Genomic DNA, 26534 nt, shown 5'->3' with positions numbered 1-26534 from the left:
GTTGTGTGTCTATCGATAAACAAATCAAAATAGTAATAGAAACCTTTAATAAAAAATACTGTAGAAATATAAAACAATATATAAGGCAAGTTATGAACTTGCAAAACAATCACTTTTCACTCATAAGATTTTTAAAACTGGTATACGATCGACTTTTCATCAAATCGTCGGCCATTTTAGGCCTATAATAGACATTTTTCCATATAAATTTCATTGATTTACTTAGATAATTAACATTGAATAATTTATAATAGAATAACAATAGCTTAAGGAACAATAGAATAAAAAAATGCAATTTTTTTTTTGTTAATAAGGAACAATAAGAAAGAACATTTAACTGTATAGTTATTAAAAATATACTACAGAATATAACTCACTAACATAACAGAATATTAAGGTCGTAACGAATTAAAGAATGATCCTATCCGTTTAGACCTCACGGAAGTTGCAATTTAAAAACATCAAAAACGAATCCGCTTCATTTAACCGTACCAAAAAAAACTAGGTATAAATTAAATATAGGCGTACCAATTAAAAATATTCTAGTTGATATTGTATGGAATTCGACATTCTCTCCTTTAATATACTCTTTTATAGATTGTGCTTTATATAAATAGTGCGTGTGACGTCTAAACGGAATGGTCTTTCAACGATGAGGCAATTAGGTTAATATCAATATAAATTTAGTTGATTTCATTTTAATATCACAAAGTTTCGCAATTTATTTTTATAATGAAAACTTTTACATTAATAAAAGCAAAAAGATTTATAACATTTGATATCATTAATATCCAGAAGAAAAAAATATTGTTTTATTTTAAACGTCCTTTTGACATATCGAACTGGTATAATTTGACAAGACGTCTTTTTTTAATTAACCTAAAAGCTTGACATTTTTTTTTTCGAAAGTAACATTGGAGCAAAAAATGTTCTGGTTTAGTCTCTGTTTTCAAACGAAAACAAATACAATGCAAATGCTCAATAATATTAACAATGCAATTAAAAAAATCAATAGTAAACATTTAAAAAAAACATTCAAAAACAATTGAATGTTTTACAAATCAACATTTATAGCTAAATTATTTTGATTCGATACTTACCGTGGTTTTCTGAAACCACTATACGAAACATATTTTCATCCCTGCCGTTATTTTTTACAAAGCATAGATAACAATATGTTTTAAATTGAGATTTTGGTCTGAGAAACCCACAGTTAGTATACGAAAAATACACGTTCTTCTTAGATTTGGCTTTGAACACGTAGACAGTTGTAAATTCTTCGACTTGGCTTCATTGGTCTCGCCGCTCCCAGCCGCACCCCGCAGGTCGCTCAGGACGCCAAATGTGCCCGTCATTCGGTGCTTATGATCTGGAACAAGCAATTTTACTTTTTAATTCTCTCGAAAAACAAAATTCAGGGGATTTAAGGCATCCTGAGCGACCTGTTACGGAAGATGACATACAATTTATTAAGTAACTTGCGAACACATTACAACATTTGATTTGTTTAATTACGTTACTAAAATTACGAATGGTAGCTTATGAGCTAAAATGTCTTAACATGTTATTGCAAGTTACTTATAAATACATGTGTGCCTAAGCCTTAGTTGAAAATGAACTAAACTATTTAATACATATTAATTCGTTGGAAAGCGACGAATCTTTTGTCAATTTATTCAAAAAGAAAAAGAACTCTGCATAGTTTGAACAAGCTCAGCGTAGTTTTTCACAAATTAAAGAATTTTTTTCTCTCTGAAAAGTTATAGAGGACCTTGTTTTTTTTTCTTGATTGTTTTTCGAATAATAATTCGAATGAATTATGATAGCTCATTCTTAATTAATATTCCTACTCTCGTTTTTAACAAACAACACCATAAAAGTTTGCTTAAGCTTTAATAATTACCAATGTTCGTGTTAATAAAAAAATTAAACTGTTGTGTAAAAGTAATGTTTCTTCAACACAAATTGTTTATGTTGAAGCGTAATATTGTACAAGTTTATAAATCTATTTTATTATAAGTAAAACATTGACGGCGGTAATAAAATGTTAACATAGAATAAAACATTGTAGTTAGATAAATGTGTATGACGTCTATGAGATAATGTGCTCATAAAAATGACAATAACGTAGTATAAATTTTAAAATATTTACAGCCAAGAGTTCCCATCAACTTGAATACTCGAACTTTGTTAACCTTAAATACTTTTTTATGAGTTTTATACATAAATTAAAGTTAATTCACGAAGAAAATAAGTTGTCTAAAAATTATATTTCCTTTGCAAAATACTGTTCAAACTGATGTGATGTACGCAAATTCCAAAAGTAAAATATCATTAAGAATTGAAATATAACATATAGAATCTATATTAGATTTATAATTCGTCAGATTACAAGTACAAGATACTCTATTGTAAAATATTCCAAACTATAGTATCTATAGTCCCACCTATAGAGAGTGCTCGGCAGTGCGGCAGAAAACAAACCAACATTTCAACATAAACCGTTAAAAACCGCAGAGGGAACATTGACATCTATTTAAAGCAAAGTTCACATATTTAGCAATTTATATTTTCAAGGAAAATCCCTTTAACTCTAAAAGGGAAGAGCCGTTACTAAATAACGAGACATCGACATCAAATTCAATACGTTTAAAAAACATTTAGTTGACAATGCACAAGTGTGGTTTAGGCCTATTGAAATTATATGTTATGTATGCTTTGGAATTAAAGCATGAAAATTTGAAGTTAATTGACTAACTGAAATGACGACGTAAAGGACTTACGTGCCGAATAGAATTTAGCTGAGATTATAATTAGGATAAGCTTCATGACATAATTGAAATGAATTGTATGAAGATTTCATCATCATCAGCTGACATTGGAACGTGCCAACCGGAGATCTCAGAAATTAGCCTTATACCTTCACACGTCTTTCATTCATAATTAGTTCCTCGCAAACATAGTGCCGGCTGATGAAAATTAATGAAGGATAAGTTAATATACAAAATATATCCGAATAGGATAATACTACATATATGCGATAGTCATAAAAAATAATGAGAGTAGTCGGACATAAAACGCGATGCACAGCGGAGCACGCAACACGCACACTAACTCAACTAATACATTAATAACACCCGATCTGTTACATGCATCATCACGCTCTCGGTCAAACAATGAAATGTCCATTTTGATCGTATGCGCAGATACATTTCATTTGCAAAGTTTAAAAAGTAAATATAATCCTCATTTAGTACATCATCGTATTTTTAATTTACATAAAAATATATAGGATGAAAAGATAAGTAGAAAGAATGAATAACTAATAACTTCTTTTTCGTCTTGCTCTTATCATAAGACGACAAAAACGATGTGATAGTTTTAAAACATTTAGGTACACAAACTAGTAACCAAACCTAACCAACCCAATAAACACGTTATCCAAAGCAATAATTTAATTTCGACACATCATTGAAATTTATAATTTCGATTAATAGCTGCTACACAAGGCCTGTTTAGTTTGAACTATACCTAATATCTCGTGGTAGGATAGGGTTGTGCTTTTAAAACGTAATTATATTAGTTTGATAATTGTAATATTTTATTGACATTACAGACTACAATATTTTTTACATAAAATAGCCGCCTAAAGACATGGACTGTTTACATAACTTCCATACAAATTAAAATTATTTCCAATGAACTTGAACGCTGAAAGCGACAAAAACAGAACGTAGTAAATGATCTCTGATAAAGAAAAAAACATACCAGTAATTTCTTATTAACTATGATGCATTGGTTTGGAAAAGACGAAAAAACTTAACTTATGACGGCCTCGTCCAATGACTAGAATGAGATAAAGTTAGCTTGGATTAAACGTGATTATTGATTTTTTCTCCAATGTTTTGGTAAAAAAAACACTTCCTTTTAATTTCAAAATATTGATTGTATGAGCATCATTAATATTTGACTAATATTCTGGGCATTTTTCTTAGTAAGTGCCGTACTTCCATACCCTTGTGTCCGTACTGTACAGGTCAAATGGTCGTGGTTTTGAATACGGCATTCGATTTTTATCGCTAACTGTATCTTAGCACAAGCTTTAACCATAATTGATATAATAGTAATAAATTATATCCCTAATCTATTATCTTTAAACAGAAAAATAATATTAGTGGTTGATGTGACGGCCCTGTGCAGCCCACGCCACACACACGCGCCTCTGACCGGTCGCTTGACGTCAATGGCGGGCGGGGACGGGTATAAAAAAAATTAAACTATCGGTTTACTACTGCAGGAAACAGTAACCATAACAAGCCATTGTTTCCTTACGTACCTACCAATTAACTGTTTACTAACTAAACATCTCATGCATCGTTTTTGTGACGGTAATCATCCATTGAATGATTTATGTAACACTGCAAATAACAAAGTTCCCATTGTGTGATAGCATTATAACAATAACATTCTTAAGATGGCAATTTTCAATTATTACATAACAGAAATTAATAAGTGTTGAAATAAAATCAAAGTCGTTGATTAGAAAATAAAAACATTTTTATTTGATTCAATTTCTAACTATTCAAAATCTATTCAATTGTTTATGTTACAGAATCTTAATAAATATAAATAAAAACCGACATAATATGTACATACAAACATACCAACACATACAAAAACTTATCCACTCGTCAGTTAGAAAATTAAATTTGGAATCAATCGATGCGAGCAAAGAAAAGAAAAAGAACATCAAAAACTTTCATCAAGTACAGTCGTATACACTTAGCTAAGTACGTACGAGTAAAACACCGTTATTTGGATCGTTCTATTTTTTGGATTAATAATACTTAAGTAGTTATAAATCATGATAACCGAAAAAGATATTAAGTGTCGAATTATTTTTATATAACGAAAATTAGCAAGTTTAAAAATGTATTACATAAGGAAAACTGCTTGTTATCGATTTAACAGGAGTACATCTATTTTGAAACATCTCACCGTGGGTTTCTGAGATCAAAATCTCTGTATAAAATATATCGTCATCCCTGTCATCAACTTTGACAGAACAGAGATAACAATATGTTTTAAACGGAGATTTTGGTGTCAAAAACCCGCGGTTTGTGTCTTAAGAAAAATTAAATAAAATAATTTCCTACCTCTTGAGTGTCGCAATTTCAATAAAATGTATTCTTTGAAAAAAATATACAAAATAAATACAGCTTTTATCTTATACCTATAAATTAAAATAAATTGTTTTAATTTATCTCAAATATCTTTGAATTGAGATTATCACAACTTTTCACATTAAAAGAGCCTAAAATGTAAATTTTTTGATACTTTTTAAAAATTTTAATTAGTTTTCTATCCGACAAAAAAAACAACAACAATAAAACAAACATTAATGTTTAAAGCGGTTTAATTAAAGCGAAACTGTGTTAAAGGATTGACGTCAACGCCGTCCATGAGATGGATTCCGCTGTGACACCGGCAGATATGAACAAATTTACATTGCCTCTAAACGCTTTAGTGACTTTAGTTACGCTTTGTTAAGATAAAGGTTAAAATACACTATCGATAAAAAATCTTCAGTATATCATAATTGTTTTTATGTCTGCTACTGTTTACAGTTCTTGTACCACTGACAGGAAAGTAAATCCTGTTTATGTACCTACTAGGTTTTGAATACTGACTCTATAGATGGAAAGGCTATAGACCGTGGTATGTTGTGCCTATTTGATTTTCACCATTTTGGCGCTGACAGTTTCTGTTGGTAGCGGTGGTGAGGATTCGAACTAATAATAGATATATAATTATCTGTTAAGTACTTCAACAGGCGCATTTATGTCGGGATAAAGCAAAAGCTGTTAATTCTGAGCAGTGACGTATTAATAGAGATCATTGTTTTTTTTTTATCAGGACTTTGGTTCAGAGATCACTGTGTTTGCATGAATCTTGTTGTGTCATTTTGTAGTAAAGATTTCCTTTTATTATTCCTTAGAAGCTTAACGCTTCCACACACTGAAACAACCCACAAATGTTGTAATGCAGATAGGTTTGCGAGAATAGGGAAAATGTTGCTACTGGTCAATTCCCGAGTTATAGTACCCTAAATTTACATTTTTTTTTTGATAAAGAATAATCCTTAGGTTTACTAGTATGTACAACGCCTTATTAACTAAGTGCGTTTGTACAGTCAACATTAATCCTACTTTTGATGTTGACTGTACATCATAAGTTGACAATTAGTCCTGCTTAAATATCTTTTGTTAATTACTTTAACAAACTTGTGACGATGGTTATTTTTTATTTGTTTGTTATACGTCCGCAAATACGAGTAGATGATGTATTCTTATAGCAATATTTTGATTTTATAAATTCAATGTTTATCTTACTAATATTATAAATGCGAATGTATTGATGTTTGTTTGAAGGTATCTCCAGAACGGCTTATGTAGAGCATAGTTTGGAAGAACGCATAGGCGACTAATTAGTGTTTTTTAAAATTCCGCTCGGACGGAGTCGCGGGAGACAGCTTTCAATTTACAAACAGTATTTTCCAAAGGTCCGCTATATTGTAATCTTCTTTTCAAGAAATTTCTGATTTCAATAAATTAAACAAAATATTAAAATGGCACCTCAGGTACTAAGAACTCATTAGATACAAAATATTTCGTATTTTGTTATTTGCATTTGCTGCTGCTGCTGATTTGAAATTAATTTAAATTTCTGTGCCTAAAATTCGAAAGAATAATAGTTTCTCAGTAAAATGTACCACAAAATGTAGACATTGTGAGATAGTTACTTCGATCTTCTAGTTATCAAACATGCAACTGGATCAAAAAATACAGCCTTAAAGTCCATTTGACTATAATTGATTGAGATTGTCAAAAGACCTAAGCCTATTACTTCAAAATAAATGTAGATTTATTAACAAAGCAAATTATATTCAAACAATTTGAATTCATTCACAAAGGTAATATACTGAACTTCCAGTAATTTTGAATTTCTGTTATTTCACACAAAAAAATCACCGGAACAGGATAATTTAGACGTGTCTCGGTCCAGTTAACGCGGAGAGTGACATTATAGTGCACATTTGACGGATGTCAGCTTCCGCGCACAAATGCCTCGATGGCACGGGATTAAATATGTCATACCGAACCCATGATAACGTTCAATGGAAATGTTTGTTACGGAATAACACTTGTATAACGTCCTGTGATTTCTGATAACGAAACAATAAACATAAATGCGCTATAGTAGCAATAAAGTTGAGTTTACAGTTTATTTTTTGTTACTCTACTACTCAACCATATGAAAGGAATACAATCGTGTATATTGAGGTTGAAAATGTATTTCTCTATTTGTTGTATCTTTCAACTTATTAGGTGTCTTGGGTACTAGAAACTAGAAGTATACACGTGTATTTTATCGGCTGAAAATATCTATATGTTATCTTCGCAGTCTAATATATAAAATTCTCGTGTCACAGTTTTCGTTCCCGTACTCCTCCGAAACGGCTTGACCGATTCTCATGAAATTTAGTGAGCATATTCAGTAGGTCTGAGAATCGGCCAACATCTATTTTTCATTTTTTTTTAACTGCGCGCGGACGGAGTCGCGGGCGACAGCTAGTATTTATATAAAAGCATATATTACATACCCTGTCTGTAACATAGAAAAAGTGTGAAAATGTTATTGCATTGTTGTTTTCAAAACGTTATTACAATAGTATTGCCATCAGATTAATGATAATCGAAAACTTTTACATTTCAATTTTGTAAAAGTTTTATTAATCAGTAGAATCCTTTTATATACCAACGTATATATTTTATATAACTTTTACGTACCAACTGAACCATTATCAAACAAACAGGATAACCGGTTCGGGACCGCGTTGACGTCACGGAGGCCGCCGATAAAAGCTAAAGGACGTAGAATTAATTAACATTGTTCATTTGCCCACAAGATACGTTACGGTGGCACTTTCACTGATTGTCAAGTGTCAGATTAATATTAGGTCCTTACATATGAAATTGGCGTTTTTCGTACTGGCCACTTTAATCACGAATTTCTCCTCTTTGGTAAGGAATTCCAAATTCAAATTTGTACAGCTATAGACTCATGTATCTGTGGTTCGATGACCGTCATTCATTTGTTTTTTTTCATCTGTTTTTTTCTGTTTGCGTCACTCATTTTACAAAATGGAAAACTTAAAATATCGCATTATTTACGAGTACGAGTTCCGCCGTGGCACTAGTGCTGCGGAAACGACTCGAAGGGTGAATGATGTGTATGGCGGTCGTGTTGCAAAAGAAAACACAGTTCGTTTTTGGTTTCAACGTTTTCTTTCTGGAAATTTCGATCTGCAGAACAAGCCCCGTGGATGGGCTGAGACTCAAGTTGATAATGAAGAGTTGAAGGCTATTGTGGAAGCGTATCCATCGCAAACCACGTCCGAGTTAGCTGCAGGCTGCGATGTTAGTGATAAAACTGTTTTAATTCACTTGAAGCAAATTGGGAAGATTAAAAAGCTTGAAAGGTGGGTACCTCACGAATTGACTGAAGCAAACCGGCAAACGCGCGTCGACTGTTGCGTTACATTATTAAACCGGCTCAATAATGAAGGTATTTTAAACCGAATCATTACCTGTGATGAAAAATGGGTTCTTTACGATAATCGGAAGCGCTCAGCGCAATGGTTGGATCCTGGCCAGCCAGCCAAATCCTGCCCCAAGCGAAAATTATCCCCAAAAAAGTTACTTGTAAGCGTTTGGTGGACTAGTGCCGGTATTGTTCATTACAGTTTTCTCAAATCTGGCCAGACTATTACGGCTGATGTCTATTGTCAGCAATTGCAAACCATGATGGAAAAGCTAGCGGCTAAACAACCTAGGCTGGTCAATCGCTCCACGCCACTGCTGCTTCACGACAACGCTAGACCACACACTGCGCAACAGACGGCTACTAAATTAGAAGAGCTTCAATTGGAAAGTCTAAGACATCCTCCGTACTCCCCGGACCTTGCTCCAACAGATTACCATTTTTTTCGAAATTTGAATAACTTCTTGCAAGGGAAAAAATTCAACTCCGATGGGGCAGTCCAAATCACCTTCAAAGATTTTATTGATTCCCGTCCGACTGTTTTTTTTAGTAAAGGGATCAATTAACTACCTATGAGATGGCAAAAGTGCATAGAAAATAATGCTTCATACTTTGATTCATTAAATATATTATATTAAAAATATTCGACTTTTTGTTCCTCCCATACAAAACACCAATTTCATATGTAAGGACCTAATATAAACAAATGATATGTCGTTGTCGTCTCTATTTTTAACCAAAAGGTGGCAAAGGAGCAAACAGTCACTTAGGTTCATTAAAATAGCGCAGTGGATGTTTCCTACAGACTGCAGTAAGTTCAAAAGTTGCTCAGATGCGACGGAAACTTTGATTTTCTTAGACTGAAACACCTCTTTTTTGTTTTTGTTTATTTTTTAAATGTGAATACACTCACATATAAACACACAATGTCTTTGACATTGTGTCTTTATACGAGTGTTTCGGCTGTGAAAATTCTAGCCCTACTTGACGCAGCCCTTTCCATTTTTTGCAATGAAGAGAGCTCCATACCCCAATCTATTTATTCTATTTTCTATTTCTCTTAACCACATTGAGCCATACGTCGAGAAAAGACAAAGATCAAAAACATAGATTTTTATTAATATACCTTAATTTGTTAAAGTTAAATCCTTGTACGCAGTAAAAACAAGTGCAACAAACAACGGCTGCAAACAGCTGACAAACTATTATAGAATGGCATCTGTCTCGCAGAATGAATAATTAACACAAAATGTTATTAGATCCATGAACACGTGCATTTTATACGTTTTATGTGATTGTATAATTTGTTGATTACCATCTTATATTGTAGAAAAAATGTAAATATACAAACCATAAAACATGTTTCTTTAGCAATTAATTAATTTAAAATCATAAAACAAAATGCACAGCTTTTCTTAAGTACATAAAATAAAGTACTCTTTTGCATTCACTTTTGTACAGGAAAAAATACACTTGTGACACATTTATAGAACTTGTTGTTTAACTTATCTTGTATGATTAACTTAACTTACCTTGCTATTTACTATTTGTCGTAATCGAGTTGCAAAGATACAAAATAACAAATATCATAAATAAAACGAATAAGACAATCTTACCTTTTTAGGAAGCGTTGGAGACTCGAACTCCTCATCATCCCGGCTGGAGAGCGTGGAGCAGGAAGAACAGGCAGAGTCCGCAGATAGGGATCGCGCTCGCAGCCAGGCCGCCTCCTCCGCGGTGGCTCCCACAACCACGCCGTCAGAGTAGTCGCTGACGACGACGCTGGGCGTGCGCACGCAGCGGCTGCGCGTCTCGCAACCTTCACTGCCCTCGCTACCACGCCGCCCCAGCTGCACCACGTGCGCCTCCACAAGCGTGCGCTCGCGCCGCGGCGAAGGCGCTCCAGGCGGTGGCGTCACATCGCGCGGGTGCGAGTGACGGCGCGGCCGGGGCTCCAGCTCCACGGCGGAGTCGTCGCTCAGGTCGCGGCTACGGCGCCGCACCGCCGCGCGATCATCGTCGTCGGAGGAGGTGATGTCCTCGGGCGGGGTGGTAGCACGTGGGATCCGCAAATACTGCATGGGCGCAGGCTCGAAGCGGCGCAGAAGCTCAGAGACGCGCGGCTGAGCGTGCCGGAGACGCGCGTGCGGTGCAGCGCTCGCGAGCCCACTGCCGCTGACGCGTCTCTGCGCGTGCGACTGCGCCGGTACATCTGCCCGCGCCTTGTCCGGCTCAATGCCCGCGCTCAATTTCAGGTAGAACAGGCTGTGGTTGAGGGCTTTCTCGCGCAGCACGCGGCGAAAGTCCTCCGGAGGTTGTTGCTCTAGTCGCGGCATTGTTCCTAGAAAAATAAACATGCTCTTGTAATATAAGTATAAACAAATGATTTTTTTCTTTAATTACATAGAACACAGACAACATTTATAATAAAAGTGTCTATAAATTCATTCCAGGTTTGACAGTATAGATTAACTATAAGTACATATTCATTTTTATCGGTTCAAATAATAGAAATATGTAATTAGCCTTTATTACATATTAATACATTACTGGTTTGATACATTAATGGTTTAAGATAAAGTTGACAAATATAAATTACTACAAAAATCTGTTCTAATATCAAAATTTAATATATAAATCATAGAATGCTACTTTCAACAATTTTTGTTTTACGCAACAAAAAAAACAAAGAGGTTTATCTAAGAAAATCATGATGACAAATAATTTAATAAGTGTCTTAAAATCGCATATAGTTTCGACCTTCGACTGTCCTTTGTAGTAAATGATTTGATTAAAAAGCAATAAAATTAACATTTAAAAATTTGTGACAATATCCTATATACACGTAATTGTCGTTTTAAAAACAAATCATGTAAATTAAACATTTTGTTTCTCGTATTGGTGTTACGAAAAAAAATTCCACTCAGAGACAAAAGAACGAACATGTGCCGTGACTTGAAATAGGTCATTGTATAAACATGCTACTCCAAAACAAACTCGCTAAAGCTCTTTGTAGATGACTCCAATTATGTCCAAGTTTGTTTACAAATTACAACAATTGTACAAATTGTTTTATGCATCTGTCGATGCAGACGATATTATTACCTGTGTTATGTCACTCCGTTGCCGAAATGTCACTTAACATTGCATAGAATCTGAAACAAAGAAATCTAATATTAATGTAAACAAACGAAAACTTTACGTAAACTAAATATTTCCGTGTCAAGTATGAATTAAAAAATAAACATTATTTTATATTCAAATAAAGATCTAAAGAAGGATTTAAAATAAAAAATAACCTGACAATTCAATTTTTAAAGTAAAGTTGTGTCAAATAATATTTGCTCTTATAAATAAACTTCAATTTTTACTTTTTGAAAGATTACTTTGTTTTATTAAAGTGTGAATTCTCGGTATAAAGTTACGAAGCTACTATACAGTTACGAAATATAAAAAAAATTACACTTGGTTTATTAGATTCCAAAACGTGAAACGAATTGATACGCAAGGCAAACGAGCATAAATCTTTTAATGCACAACTAAACTGCCATACAACTTTTATGAATGATCTATCTATACAAAATTATTATGTACAAACATAAGCACTGCAAACGAATCCTTAGTGCATAATTATTATATTGTTAATAAACAGCAATCTGCATTGTTCATATCAATGTTCCTAACTATAATAATACCTTAATTTCTAAGTTAATACTCAAAGACACCAAACTTATTGCTGGAGTCTAGCAGAATATGTTATTTAAATACTCCTATGACCTCCATCTTGATAATATATGCAATGCACCCGCATAAACCTGATATACTAGAATCTTATCAACTATAACAACAATCAACTATACGTAATTCTCATTTATTGGTTATTTTAACATACCTATTGAATGCACACACAAGATATTATTTTTACCTTCAACGTTTTAGGGAAATATAACATCCTCATTAACACCAAAGCATCTTAATATCAGAGCTGAAGCACCAACAAGGCCCTTAACAAAGGATATTTATAATAAAAAATGTTGCCCCTTTCACGGTCTGCTTAACTCAAGATAATTCACTGCCGCATTCAACAGTTAAATTGTTGGGGCGTAGGGGCCAACGCCTACTAAACGACGCATTTATGGGACTTTTTTAACAAGCGGTAGGAAATTTGGTAGCATGCTGTTGTTTAAGTGGTTTAACCTAAAGCATTAACCTGTGTTATTTGATAACCATCGCCTACAAGCTATACTGTCACGCAAACATCAAAAGATTTTAAAAACGCTTATAGAATAAACAACAGTCAACAAAAAATAACAAGTAATGAAAGAAAGATTTCATGCTATTAATAGTACTACTAAAACTAATAGTTCTACTCATATGTTCCAATATCCATCTATAAGCTAAGCTTTTATATAACTTAATGATTTTTTTATAAATCGCGCTTGATATAGTGTGACAATGCCTTTATACGTCGCCAGTCACTCGCTGCGTGTCCTCATGATGTGACGTCAAAGCCAGCCTTGTGCCGGAGTAAGGGCGTTATACTCGCTCGAGAATGGCTTAATTTAGACAATATAACAAATTGTTTTGATAACTGTCCACGTAATTTATTTAATGAAGACAAACCATTTCCTGCTAAAAAAAACATATAACAATAACAAGCTGTATAATTTGGCTTTTGGATGTTTTGCGCATTTTTTTTTTATATCTAGTTACACGAAATATTCCGAAAGAACAAATTTTAACTTCAAATAATATTATATTTTGTACGAGTATTATTAATAATACTGTATTTTTCTCGCTTAAAGAGGTGAGTTTCTAACCCCAGTTTCTCCGTCGACAATGACTCTCGCTTGTAGAAGTTTCTCGCTTATCCAGGTTCGACCGTATATAAAAATGAATCCCTGTTTCCATCGATCAAGACATCACGTATAAAAAAGGCTGGGTCGATTTCGCAAATTCTTTTTTTTGTGTTTAGTATTGTCAGAAGGTTATTATTAAAAAAAATCTGGAAGGCTATTATCAAGTTTGATATTTAAATAAACGCGGACGAAGTCATGAGCAATGGCTATTATTAATAAAATCACAACACGAAGTCGCGAGAAAATATAGTACCTATATTGTAAAACATACCTGACGGCCTAGATAAACCAGATAAGGCCAAGCTAACAGCGATAGCAGACTAGACGGATCGGGGGCACGCGGCTAGTGTAAACACTTTTATCTCGAAATGCGGAGAGAGCTTTTAAAGATGTGATATTATATTTTGTTATATGAACACAATTTGATTACTCGAATGAATGACTCTAAAATCGATATAAATGTCTTGTAACTGTAACTCGTGTTAGATATTTGATGCAAAAGTATTTTAAAAGAAATAAACTAACAGCGAAATAGTGAATTTAACTCTACTTCTAAATAATCCTCGCAATAGTATAAATTCAAACCGAACGTAAGTAAACAAAATGTAACAAGAATGTCAGACGTTCCGCAATGACGGATGGAGAGAGACTGCCTCGAGCAGCAGCGCACGCTTCCTTATAAAACCTTTTGTGAGACTACCCTCGACAGTCTGTTAGATATTTGACATGTCTAGTGCTGCGCCAATACACCGGCACAGTGTTGATTTTTGTCTCTAACAGTTCGGCCATCCTGCATTTCCTTCGTCCTCGAAGGAGTATTGATCCTTGCTGCATCGTTTTACACGCTGTCCCAAGCGCCATGAAGAGCCAGAACACCTCCAAGAAAAAGGACCTAAAAGCAAATCAGCCCCGTAGGCAAAACATATAGCCCTGTAGGCACAACTTAGCCCCGTAGGCAAAACATATAGCCCCGTAGGCAAAACACAGCCCCGTAGGCAAACATATAGCCCCGTAGGCACAACTTATAGCACATTTTGTATCAACCATGTATCTGAAATAAAACTAATAATAATTGTTATTAAACATACGCCCCGTAGGCAAAACATACGCCCGGAGGCTAAACATACGCCCGGAGGCAACATACACGCCCGGAGGCTAAACATACGCCCGGAGGCAACATATACGCCCGGAGGCTAAACATACGCCCGGAGGCAACATATACGCCCGGAGGCTAAACATACGCCCGGAGGCAACATATACGCCCGGAGGCTAAACATACGCCCGGAGGCAACATATACGCCCGGAGGCTAAACATACGCCCGGAGGCAACATATACGCCCGGAGGCTAAACATACGCCCGGAGGCAACATATACGCCCGGAGGCTAGACATACGCCCCATAGGCAATCTTTGATTTTCTTTTATCGATCATGTGTCTGAAATAAAAATTTTATTATTATTACCAATCATACGCCCCATAGGCAATCTTTGATTTTCTTTTATCGATCATGTGTCTGAAATAAAAGTTTTATTATTATTACCAATCATACGCCCCATAGGCAAAACATACGCCCGGAGGCTAAACATATGCCCCATAGGCTATCTTTGATTTTTTTTTTTTATCGATAATGAGTTGCGACTACAACGATTATCACGGTAACGTTCTGACATTTTTCTCTTAGCCTTTATTTTCACGAAAATACAAACACAACCACAGAGTGAGCAAAGTGGATAGAATCACGAGGATCCTATCCCACTTCTGAAGTTAGATATTTGATGCAAAAGTATTTTAAAAGAAATAAACTAACAGCGAAATAGTGAATTTAACTCTACTTCTAAATAATCCTCGCAATAGTATAAATTCAAACCGAACGTAAGTAAACAAAAATGTAACAAGAATGTCAGACGTTCCGCAATGACGGATGGAGAGAGACTGCCTCGAGCAGCAGCGCACGCTTCCTTATAAAACCTTTTGTGAGACTACCCTCGACAGTCTGTTAGATATTTGACATGTCTAGTGCTGCGCCAATACACCGGCACAGTGTTGATTTTTGTCTCTAACACTCGTATGACCCAAAAGAAATTGATTAATTCAACTAAAAAAATTTTTTTTTTTTTGGGATCTTGGTAAAATTACATTAACTAGTGATGGTATAATTAAGTTAGTTATATGCTGCTATGTTATTTTCCAGTAAATTTTTTCGCATAAATTAATGATAAAAACATTGTTAGTTTCCTTTATCGTTCATTCATGCGAATAAAAAAATAGATTTTATATTTAAATGTATATAATTAATTTACAAAGAAGAAGTGTTATGACCATCAAGTTTAGTGCATAAAGCAATGCACCTACTACACACGTATTTTTAACTGTACAATCACAAACATAATTCTTTAAGTACTGTGAACTTATTGTAAACTAGTGGCGAATGATTCTTCACATATAAATCGTAACAATTGTTGAATAGTAAACTTTTTACAGTTAGGTTTTTAAAGCTTTTATGTGTTTTATTGTATCTAAAAAAGCTTTAAGAGCTTACGACGAAATAAAGCTTAACAATAAATATATCCAACGCTCGGTAAACGATCATTTCACGACGAAATTGTTTTGTCAAATTTTATGAGTTTCACCAATTATTTAAAATAAATATTATAACAGTTGATTTTTACCGAGTCATATAAAATATAATCTAAAGTAATATTTGGTTGTGGAAAATTAATAACAATAAGGTTAGTAATTTAGTGAAATCTACTTTCATCAGATTCTACTTTTCTCTGGAGATTAACATCGTGTTAAGAATTACCAGCGAGCACAATGGAAAGGAATTAGAAACCGTAACGTACGGACACCGCTCGAGCTCATTGTTTTAATAATGTATAGATTACAGTTATTACATTACCCTTGTTAGTATATCCGGGATTAAATCCCTTTCTCCGAACTATATGCAAAAATAAACAAAACACACTACTAATGTGACCACAAGTTTATAATATTTGTACGTCATATTTTATTATAAGTATAATTTGTAATCAGATTGAATTCGATTGAATTCACTATTGTGGTATAATTCAATTAAAGAAGAATTAATAATTTAATTCTTTTTAGGTATACAGTCTATTAAAGAGCGTCGATGGCGCAGCTATTAAGCGCTTGACAGAACCGGACCGATATCTACACTTTCCAGTTCGATCACTGCCACGTGTTTTTTCTGTTTTAGAATTTCATATGTACATTTGATGCAACCTGCACATATCAACGAATAATTTCAAAAGATATGTGAAAAGTGGGCCAGCTTTTATATGGTATAGTTTCCCGTTTTTATGCTATTGAAATGGAATGTCGTCTAAAGTACATTTAGAAAACAGGTGAACGTGAAACTAACATTAATTTAGTAACGCAATTACCGTGCGCTTCCGTTGGCCTTTGCGCTGACGAAACGTGAAATATGAGATAAAGTTTAATTTGCTGATAACGTGCCGCTAACGCAATACAGCCCGCTGCTATATTACTATCGTTTTACTGTCTAAAAAATATAATATAGGTGTATAAAACAAAGCAAATAGAAAGCTAGATAAAAATCGTTCACATATTTCATCAAACCAAATATACATTTATACAATTGATTTACTAGAGTTAGCAAACGCCGTATTACCCAAAGATAGAGCGAGCTAGCGGCGTACTGAGGATGCCCCACTACGGGGACATAGGACATTAAGTCAAGTTAAGTCGAGTATTACCTAAACAGTTTTATAATCAACTTTAAAATAATAACTTATAATACAGACGGAGTTTTTAACACAGCTATTCTTGACAGGCATATTCTATCATCAATTTATCTTTAGTTAAACTTCACTGTATCTGCAACCGTTATTGAAGCCTACAGAAATAAACTCGAGTCGTAGAATATACGGTCCAGTGTCAGATTGCTGACGTCATAAGATGGTAACAATAGCTGTACAGCGCAGGAGATTGATTTTAACCAAACTATAACAAGAAATTACCTTCAACATTGCACTAAACTTACAATAAGATGTTTAATATTGTTCTATAATATTATAAAATGTTATTGCACGTATTTCGCACGTTTGTTTCGATGAAAGAATAAGTACAAAATAGGAAGAGGGGAGAGAGAAGTATCTGTATCTCGCCAAAAAGAAATCCGCTGTTTCTGCGTGAGACGTGGTTTGTGTGGAAAGAATAAAGATAGCTTTTAATGCAATAGGGTAAAGTCAATATAACTTTAAAAACATTTCCAGTAACACACTTTTATTTTATATTTTTAAAAGTATATAAACTGTTATAACTAAAATCTCATCTGTTAAGAAATGAGTAAGATTTTGTTACACATTACGTTAAGCGTGAAACTTTGATAGGTGACTCAAATGTTACTGACGTTAATAACTTCGGAATTTGTATTTGCGTCATTAAGAGAAAAATATATAATCCCTCTTGCGATTCATGATGATTATACAGTCGAACCTGGATAAGCTAAAATCAAAGAAACTACGATATTCTTCTCGCTTATAGAGGTTTCTCCATAACCCGAGTTTCTTGGTTATAGAGATCGTCCCTCGGTTCCGGACAATAACGCTTGTTTATAGAGGATTCTTGCTTATCCAGGTTCGACTGTATTTGGAAAATGATGAGTAAAATTTTTGCGTAAAACGCTATTTACGTCACGTCTTAAATAAAAATTAAGTAAGTTATAACTGTCAAACTTATTAAGAAATGTACGCTAAGGAAGACCATCCCTTAGTATAGACTACTAAATCTCCCTTAAGATCCAATGAACGACGCAAACCGGTAGTAAGTTAACTGTCACATTACGAAATGGATCTTTGCATTACCATTGGGACAAAAAAATAGGCCCGGCCAGGAGGTTGAGCTTGTTACAGCGTTATAATTAGTTCGGTTATCGATGTGTTCATTAAATATCGTTGCGGGGGCGTTGCGTATACGTCCGATATGCAAGCGACATGATAACTGATTTCCTGCGTAAATACCAAATTTGATTTTCACGCGCGATATAGTTATAATTTTTAATTAATATTTTAACTAATCTCTATGTCAATTTGGGTGATCATGCTTTAAAATAGTATAAAGTATAATTTTTCATCATCATCAACTATATGTCACTACCGAGGGGCTTGGAGCCTACCCTAAGTTATTGGGTGACTAGGCCACAGTCAACGACGCGACGCTGACCCAGTGCGGGTTGGTCAACCTCACACATATCTTAGAATTTCTTCTCAGATACGTGCAGGTTGCATCACGATGTTTTCCTTCACCGTAATAACGTCGGATAAATGTACGTATGTAAAACACTGGTACATGGCGGGATTCGAACCCAGGACCTGCAGATTATAAGTCAAGTAAGTCAAGTGCCCCTGAGCCACCGACGCTCTTTTATATGTAATACCGATAATTTTTACAAAGCGAAGACAACAAAAACATCACATGCTGAACAGTGTGATGTTTTTATAGATTTTCGAAAGATTTTATTCATTTATGTATATAAAAACGTAAACAAGTCTGTTATTTTGCACTACCCTGGATGACATGACGCACAATAGTGCGGTGACGCAGTTTTGTGCATAAGTGTCCGCAAAGTGCGTCTCCGATCTAAGTAAATGAGCAGAACATTTGTAACTCTGACGGCATCCGTGCAAGGGTCGATATCCGGGCTAAACGTATGCGAATGCATTTTTTCATACGTACACCATGAATTTGTTAATTTACGGATAATCCTGTTATTTCCTTCATCCGTTTTTGACACTTAAAATTTAATTCTATTAGCAACACTAAAAATGATGAAGGTTGTCTTTCTTGTCTTAAACTAATAGACTCCTGTAATCTTAGCTATTATGTAAATTGCATCGACCAGTACAGGGTCGCAATTCAAAAACCCTTTCGTTATAAAAGACCTCAAAACAACATAATTTTTTGGTTGAACATTTCTAATCAATGTTATCGTTTTTTTTTAAGTTTGATAAGCACTATATTATAAAAAAAAACTGTAAAATCAATCCAATCATGGCTTATTGTTAAGGTATTTTTTAGAAAACATTCAATATGTAAGGACTTTTTAGGACTTTTTGTCTGTCATTTTAGCTCATGTGCAATGAAATTGAACATGACCTAAAATGTACTTTGATATTTTTTGTATATTTTCAAAAAATGATGGTTACTATCGGTAGATACTGCGATTTTTTTTACGCTGTGCTTGTAGCTAAGGCATAATAGATGCGTTTCCATTATTTATATGTGCCGTGACGGTGAGCATTGAGACAGGTTAGGTTTTCATCACAAACATATCAGGCAACTGTTTTTAACTTCCCATTATGAACAAAGTAACTGCGTAGGTGCATACAATCATTTCGACATATCCATTATTATTTCGACATTTAAAATGATCTGTTATTTCATTTTCATCATCCGTTCAATGATTTACTTGGTAAACTTTAATAAGTTTTTTTTATATTACAAGGTGGCAAACGAGCAAGCGGCCACATGAATTCGCCAAAATGGCGAAGCGACCGCTGCCCATAGACATTCGCAATTGCAGATGCGTTGCCTATCGACGAAGGAGGAGACGCACAAAAAGAGAATATATAACCTTCCTATGCATCTCCTCCTCCATCGACCACCTCCACCTCCCCTTCCCATCCTTTCCTTATTAGAAAAGGGGTGGGAAGGGAAAGAGGACTAAAATTAGGCCTCTTATTATTTTATTTATGGAAAGTCTTGCTAAGAATCGAAACAAGTTTGGTTAACATTAAAATTTATAATAAGTTATTTCCTTATTAAAGCAAATTAAAACAAATCGAGTGATACTTTATTTCATCTTACTCGTATTCACAATGTTGCTGGCCAGTTATTTGGCCCACTTTTTTTGTCAGCCATACTCGTTTCTCAGCACGTAAACTTAGGGTCAAGAATGTTCAGTACTAACTTTTTAATAATGTCTTGATCTAGTTCAAACAACTTATTACTTGTTACAAAATGGATACGAGAAAGAACCTTTTTATTTAATTTTTGCAACTTCGACACACAACGTTCTAGATATTTTCGTTTTGTTTTTACACACTATACGATTTATATTTCTGTTCAAAATAACGCAATCATTATGTTTCATTTTTATTCTTAACTACGTGTTAACACTACAACCGTCAGCGCTAAAATGGCAATAATCGAATAACATATTTAGACTAGCTGTCGCCCGCGAAAACGTCCGCGCGCAGTTAAAAAAAAAATGGGGGGGGGTTACGAAAAGTAGATGTTGGCCGATTCTCAGATCTACTGAATATGCTCACAAAATTTCATGAGAATCGGTCAAGCCGTTTCGGAGGAGTATGGCAACGAAAACTGTGACACGAGAATTTTATATATTAGACTAGCTGTCGCCCGCGACTCCGTCCGCGCGCAGTTAAAAAATGAGGGGGGGGGGATGAAAAATAGATGTTGGCCGATTCTCATAGATACCGGATAAGCACAAAAAATTTCATGAGAATCGGTCAAGCCGTTTCGGAGGAGTACGGGAACGAAAACTGTGACACGAGAATTTTATATATTAGATTACCTACCGTGAAACTCCACTGCGGTAATACTTGTATTGACACGTATTGCTGTCTCTGTTTTGTCAAAAAGAATGAAAGGGAGTGCAATATGTATCAAAACAAGTGTTGCCACAGTCATAATAACGTCAAAATTTTCGTCTAAACATGTTTGTCGTTATTATGTTAGACGAGGTTTGCAGGAATTCTTGAAATCATTAATACTTTATCAGAAACTTGCATGGTTACGTAATAATTCATAGTTACACATAAAACTACTTGCGAGTTGCGTTACGTTATTACTTTTATGGCACAAAATTCCAATAAGAATTGCAGTTTTAAAATTGATCGTTCCCGTCACGGTAAGAGGCAGTTGCAATATTACATGAAATCGGCAATTTAATGTCGACTTTTAAGGTTAAATGTTTAACTGTACGATATAAAATTATATTGGCGATATTTTCTTTTATCGAACAAACGTTTTACCTGACATTAGATGATTTCTTGATATTAATTTAATTTTTTACCATGGTCACTTGATATCACTTATTATTTAAAGTAAAATAATTTTGGATACAATTTCCTTAGTGTGGAAAAAACCCGCGTTTTAGATCTTTAAAAATATTTAAATAAAAAAGAGAATAGGTCGAGGCTAAACAATAGCTATGACTAAAATCGTTGCACAAGAAAAAATCGATCAGAAATTTAATTCAGTTGGAATTTCGAATGTATTTTAATTATTATTAAAAGTTTGTAAAACATTTGATGTTAGAGACTTAAAAAATTCAATGGATATAGGTTCCTGAAAGTTCTACAATCAACTAACACTCTCAGGGACAATTAAAGGTTTCTTAATATATCAGTCCGTATAATTTCTATCTATTACAAGTAGTTATATATGTTTTATATGGAATTTATAAAGCTAAGTACATAATTAAGTCTCATAGTTAAGATTTCTCGTATTCAATGTACACTAAGTTTTTTTTATATCAAAAGATGGCAAACTTGCAAACGGCCACCTGAGTTCGCCGAAATAGTGAGACGACCGTTGCCCATAGACATCCGCAAATGCAGATGCGTGGCCTACCTTTAATCAACGGAGAAGCGGATGCACAGAAAGAAATTATTTCCTCTTCCTATGCGTCCTCTCTTCCGCCAAATCCACTTTCCCTTCCCATCCTTTCCTAATAGGAAAAGAGTGGGAAGGGGAAGAGGTACTCAAAGTGATTACTAAGTGACCAAAAAAGTTAACGTCTCAGTGGTAATAAGAATAAGACTTCTGCTTTCATTACGTATATCAACATTATGAACTCTTGTATGACCCTATTCTGCACACTGTATACGTATCCTGACTAACACCCATTGCATCATTGTTAAACTCTATTCAAACACTTGTATTATCCGCTCTAACATTTTCTATTTCCTATTCTTTATGCAGATCGCTTATAAAACAATTACAGTACAAAGATATATTTATCATAGTTTTGTAACAATCTTTCTATTTAGATAAATAAACCTTTGCCGAACTACAGAAAGCGTTAGAAAAAAAGATAAATTTAACTTAATAATTTAATACGTATTTCATAATATCTTATTATTAAACAACAACACAAATAATACATATAAACCAGAGGTAGGCAGAGATCACAGATTTATATTTGGCGCGATACTTGCACTATCTCGTTTTTAGCCGACTTCAAAAAGAAGGAGGTTGTCAATTCGACTGTATTTTTTTCTATATTCTATTTATCATATCTTCCTAATTTTGTTGGTACAAGTTCATCTGAGAATCTAGAACTAGTATATCTTATAATTTGATAAGTAACAAAGAGGAGTAGTTTAGTAGTAGTTTGGACACGTCTTGTTTCGTGTGGGTGGGCATTGCGGTGTGTCCCGTTTAAATGAATGATCTTTCAATTGATCCTAACAACTTTGAAGTGCGATCAGCCAACAGCCGGCTTGATACTACTATTTATTTATTTAACTCAATTTTATTATCAACGATTGCCTAATGCATACAACGTGCACGTAGACAACATGTGTACAATAAAAGATATCAATGAATGTATGGGTTGTCATTTGATGAATAATTGTTTATTATTGACAATATTTTGATTATTTAGAAAAGCGTTGATGGTATATTGATATAAGTACCCAAGTAAATTTTGCAGTTTTATTTTTGCTTTTTTTCTTTATATTGAAAAAGTTAGCGCTTGATCACGATCCCACCCGATGAGGTGATGATGTGGTCCAAAGATGGTACGCGCTAGCTTTGTAGATGCCTATTCACTCTACTCTTGAAGGCCCCCACATCGTACTTCGACGGAAAAACTGACGCCGGCAACTTATTCCAGTCCTTAGCAGTAAGCACAAGGAACGATGATTATGTTAACGTCATTTAGTTAGTAGTTTTATACATTTATTTTATATTTCGTTTATTTAAATATTAACAATGGTAATAGTAAAGTTTTCGACGAAAAACATTTTCGTCGTCTTATTTCGTGAAATATGCACTTTCTGAAATCTTATAATTACTACTTAACATGAGTTGGAAATCTTGAGATTGTAATCTATAAAACTTTCTCATGTTAGTCGCATTTACACGCGAAATATGGTGCAGTTATATTGTGTGATGCAGAAGATAACCGACACTTTCTTAGATGGTTATCTTACAACAGTGTTTTTTTAATATTTTTTAGTTATATTTCTAGACGTTCACTATTTAATTTTATATACCTAAAAAGGAAAACTACTTGTTAACTTACAGTGTCTGTTTACGAAAAAAACATTATAAGGGTGTTTCCCAATTGGCCTATTGAATACATATGGGTTTTTTTTTAGTTGTGAGGATTCAATCGGACCAATGGGATATCATATTGGGTCGATTGGATTGGATCACGGAATCATTGGATGTTTACGGGTTCAGGAAGAAACAATTCACATCATTACACGAGTTCCGTTTTAATTTAGAAAAATATCGGACACGGTAGAAGATATTGACTGTCTTACAAAAAACATAGCGTTGCTTTTTCATAACGGTGACTTTCGAATGTTAATCATTAGTTCATTAGTAATTATCAGTGCAGACAGAACATGTACGGAAGCGATTGAATTCATTATTTTACGTTATAGTGTGTAACGATGTGTGCGAAATGTTGCGTGTCGGCGCCGCGGAAACATTGCACCTACATTTCTGTTTGTCTTAACCGTTAGTTCTTACCGAAACTTTTGAAAAATACATTTGATGTCAGCTTTTTAGAGAAAGGGGTAGGGGTCAAAAACAGATGTTTGATCTAATTTATAATTTACACTTTTGATTACTAATGTTACGTTCATATCATGTGTCGATTAAAACTACAGGTTTGTGATGAATGAATTAAGTAATACCAACCTACAAGAATCGCTTTTTTGGGTAACAGAAAAATGGCGTCAAAACGTTCTATTTTTAAACGACTTCAAAAAGAAGGAGGTTGTTATCGCCCGTATGTTTAAAGATTAGTACAGACAGACGCAATCGTGGGATTTTATTTTATAACATTGATTGTAATACAAATGATATTACGAGTATATTGTACAATTACAATGACTAAATGGAGATTAAGATGACAATACTTCCATAAACATTTATCATGACATAATGTAACAATCTCTTATTCTATGTTTAATTGCGTACTAACTTTAGAATAAAGTCAACTATAGAAACTAGAAGCGAGAGAATGGACTGTTAAAGTTAATAAAAAAATAGACAAATATAAAAAAATGTGTCGATTAAGAAACTTCTCCTTACCCCACTCATACCTTACAACAGGCAATAACATAAAGGTCGATCCCTTCCGCCCCATTCCCACCGAACCCGACGGACTTTGATGCTTTTCGTGGAAGTCTCGCATCTGCGACGTTTTATGCTTACAATTCTACTAACAACGTATACAAGGAGTAGTACAATGTACAAATTCCATGTAATATTCTATATTAAACCTCCTTGAATTTAAGGTCTCGTTAACAAGCCATAAAATCCTCAAAAAAAAAATAATCCTTGTTACCATTTTCTAGCAAGTAAGTAATTTGAATATAGTTCAGTTAGTCACTGAATGAGTCGTAAGTAATACCTGGAATCTTGGTGTTGGGATATTGTTAGGTCAATGGCATTAAACGATTTGACATTTGTAACAACATCGTGTAACAAAACAAGGTCAATAACCTTAGTAACAGAAACCTTTTGTAAGTGATAATACGGTGTCAATCAGAATTTTGTCACAACAATGATGCATAACGTATGGAAAAAATATCCTTGTTTCAGAAGATTACACGTTTTGTTTATTTTTACAAGCTCCTCTTCCCTTGTAATAATTCATCATCAGCCCACAATAAGTCTCCAATAACGAGCTGGGTGAATAGATTAACCAAGATGGCCCAATGCCGGTTGGTTGACTTCACACATATCTTTGAATTTGTACGCAGATATGTGTAGGTTGTATCACGATGTTTTCCCTCGCCGTAAGAACGTAGGATAAATGGATTTATGTAAATCGAAAAATATTGGTACATGGCAGGATTCGAACCCAGGACCTGCAGATTACAAGTGCATAATTCCTGAGCCACCGATGTTCCGACCTATTTATCTGCATTTATTTATTCACCAGCAATAATTAATGAAGGTATTTACACATTTTTATTTTTACTTACACCCCACCTTGCTGTTTCCACATGTTTTTCATCAACTTGCCGTATTCGGCAAGACCGGTGTCGCCCCTCTATCCCTTAAAAGGAATTCGCGTTGATCGAAAGGGCTTCTTTCATCGAAATGAATAAATTAATGACATTGGATGACAGCTTACACAATGTACAATCGTGTACAATTGTTTAAATGTGTTTTTTTTTATAACTACTTCAAATATATCAACACGATGTTCATAAGGTATAACACATCCATGTCCATCCATGTCATTATCTTTCACAAAACCAAAATAACAACATGTTTTAAACGGGAATTTTGGTCTTAGAAACCCATGGTTAATAAAATTGAAGAACAACCAGATTTTTAATTGAAACTTTCTCTTTTGATCAGAATTATATTATACGTGTGATAAAATAATTACGTTTACATTGGAAGGTTATAAACAAGACGTACCTACAGAAACGAGTAATGAAAAAATGCATTTACAATCGTTCAATTAAATGCATTTGTATGCGTCAGCTTACAAAATACAATGCAAACATAAAACTCGCATTAAAACAGTACAACAATAGCCAGAAAATAGTGCTAAAAATGAACACATAAACACGTGTTTTATTTGTTAGATTACAAAGTAATTTAAGGGCCGGTTAACACTCACCTAGATTTGAGGAGCGCAACAGTACCGTTAGAGCCACACAAACACCGTACTCATTCACAACAATACAGCACAGATTGATAACAATCAACAACAACCGAGCCGCAGATCCGCGACCGACCGTCGACCGCCGGCTGCGTAAACCGACTGCCGCTGCCTCGCCGCCAGCACTCGCCCGCCGCCTC

The 26534-nt window shown here is 34.3% G+C and overlaps 1 protein-coding gene across 1 annotated transcript; it reads right to left on the bottom strand.

Annotated features, from left to right (window-relative positions):
• Positions 1 to 1207: 1207 nt before the first annotated feature.
• LOC106720005 lies at positions 1208 to 26534 on the bottom strand. The gene is made up of 4 exons (XM_014514527.2): positions 26353 to 26534; positions 11710 to 11759; positions 10221 to 10945; positions 1208 to 1369 (listed from the first exon to the last, which is right to left on the bottom strand). Exons 3-4 carry the CDS (start codon positions 10938 to 10940, stop codon positions 1352 to 1354), a joined length of 738 nt encoding a protein of 245 aa, XP_014370013.1. The 5' UTR covers positions 10941 to 10945; positions 11710 to 11759; positions 26353 to 26534; the 3' UTR covers positions 1208 to 1351.

Source organism: Papilio machaon, chromosome 14 (genome assembly GCF_912999745.1).
Source record: "Papilio machaon chromosome 14, ilPapMach1.1, whole genome shotgun sequence".
In the NCBI taxonomy this organism is placed as follows: domain Eukaryota; kingdom Metazoa; phylum Arthropoda; class Insecta; order Lepidoptera; family Papilionidae; genus Papilio; species Papilio machaon.
This window is presented reverse-complemented; position numbering and strand designations above follow the sequence as displayed.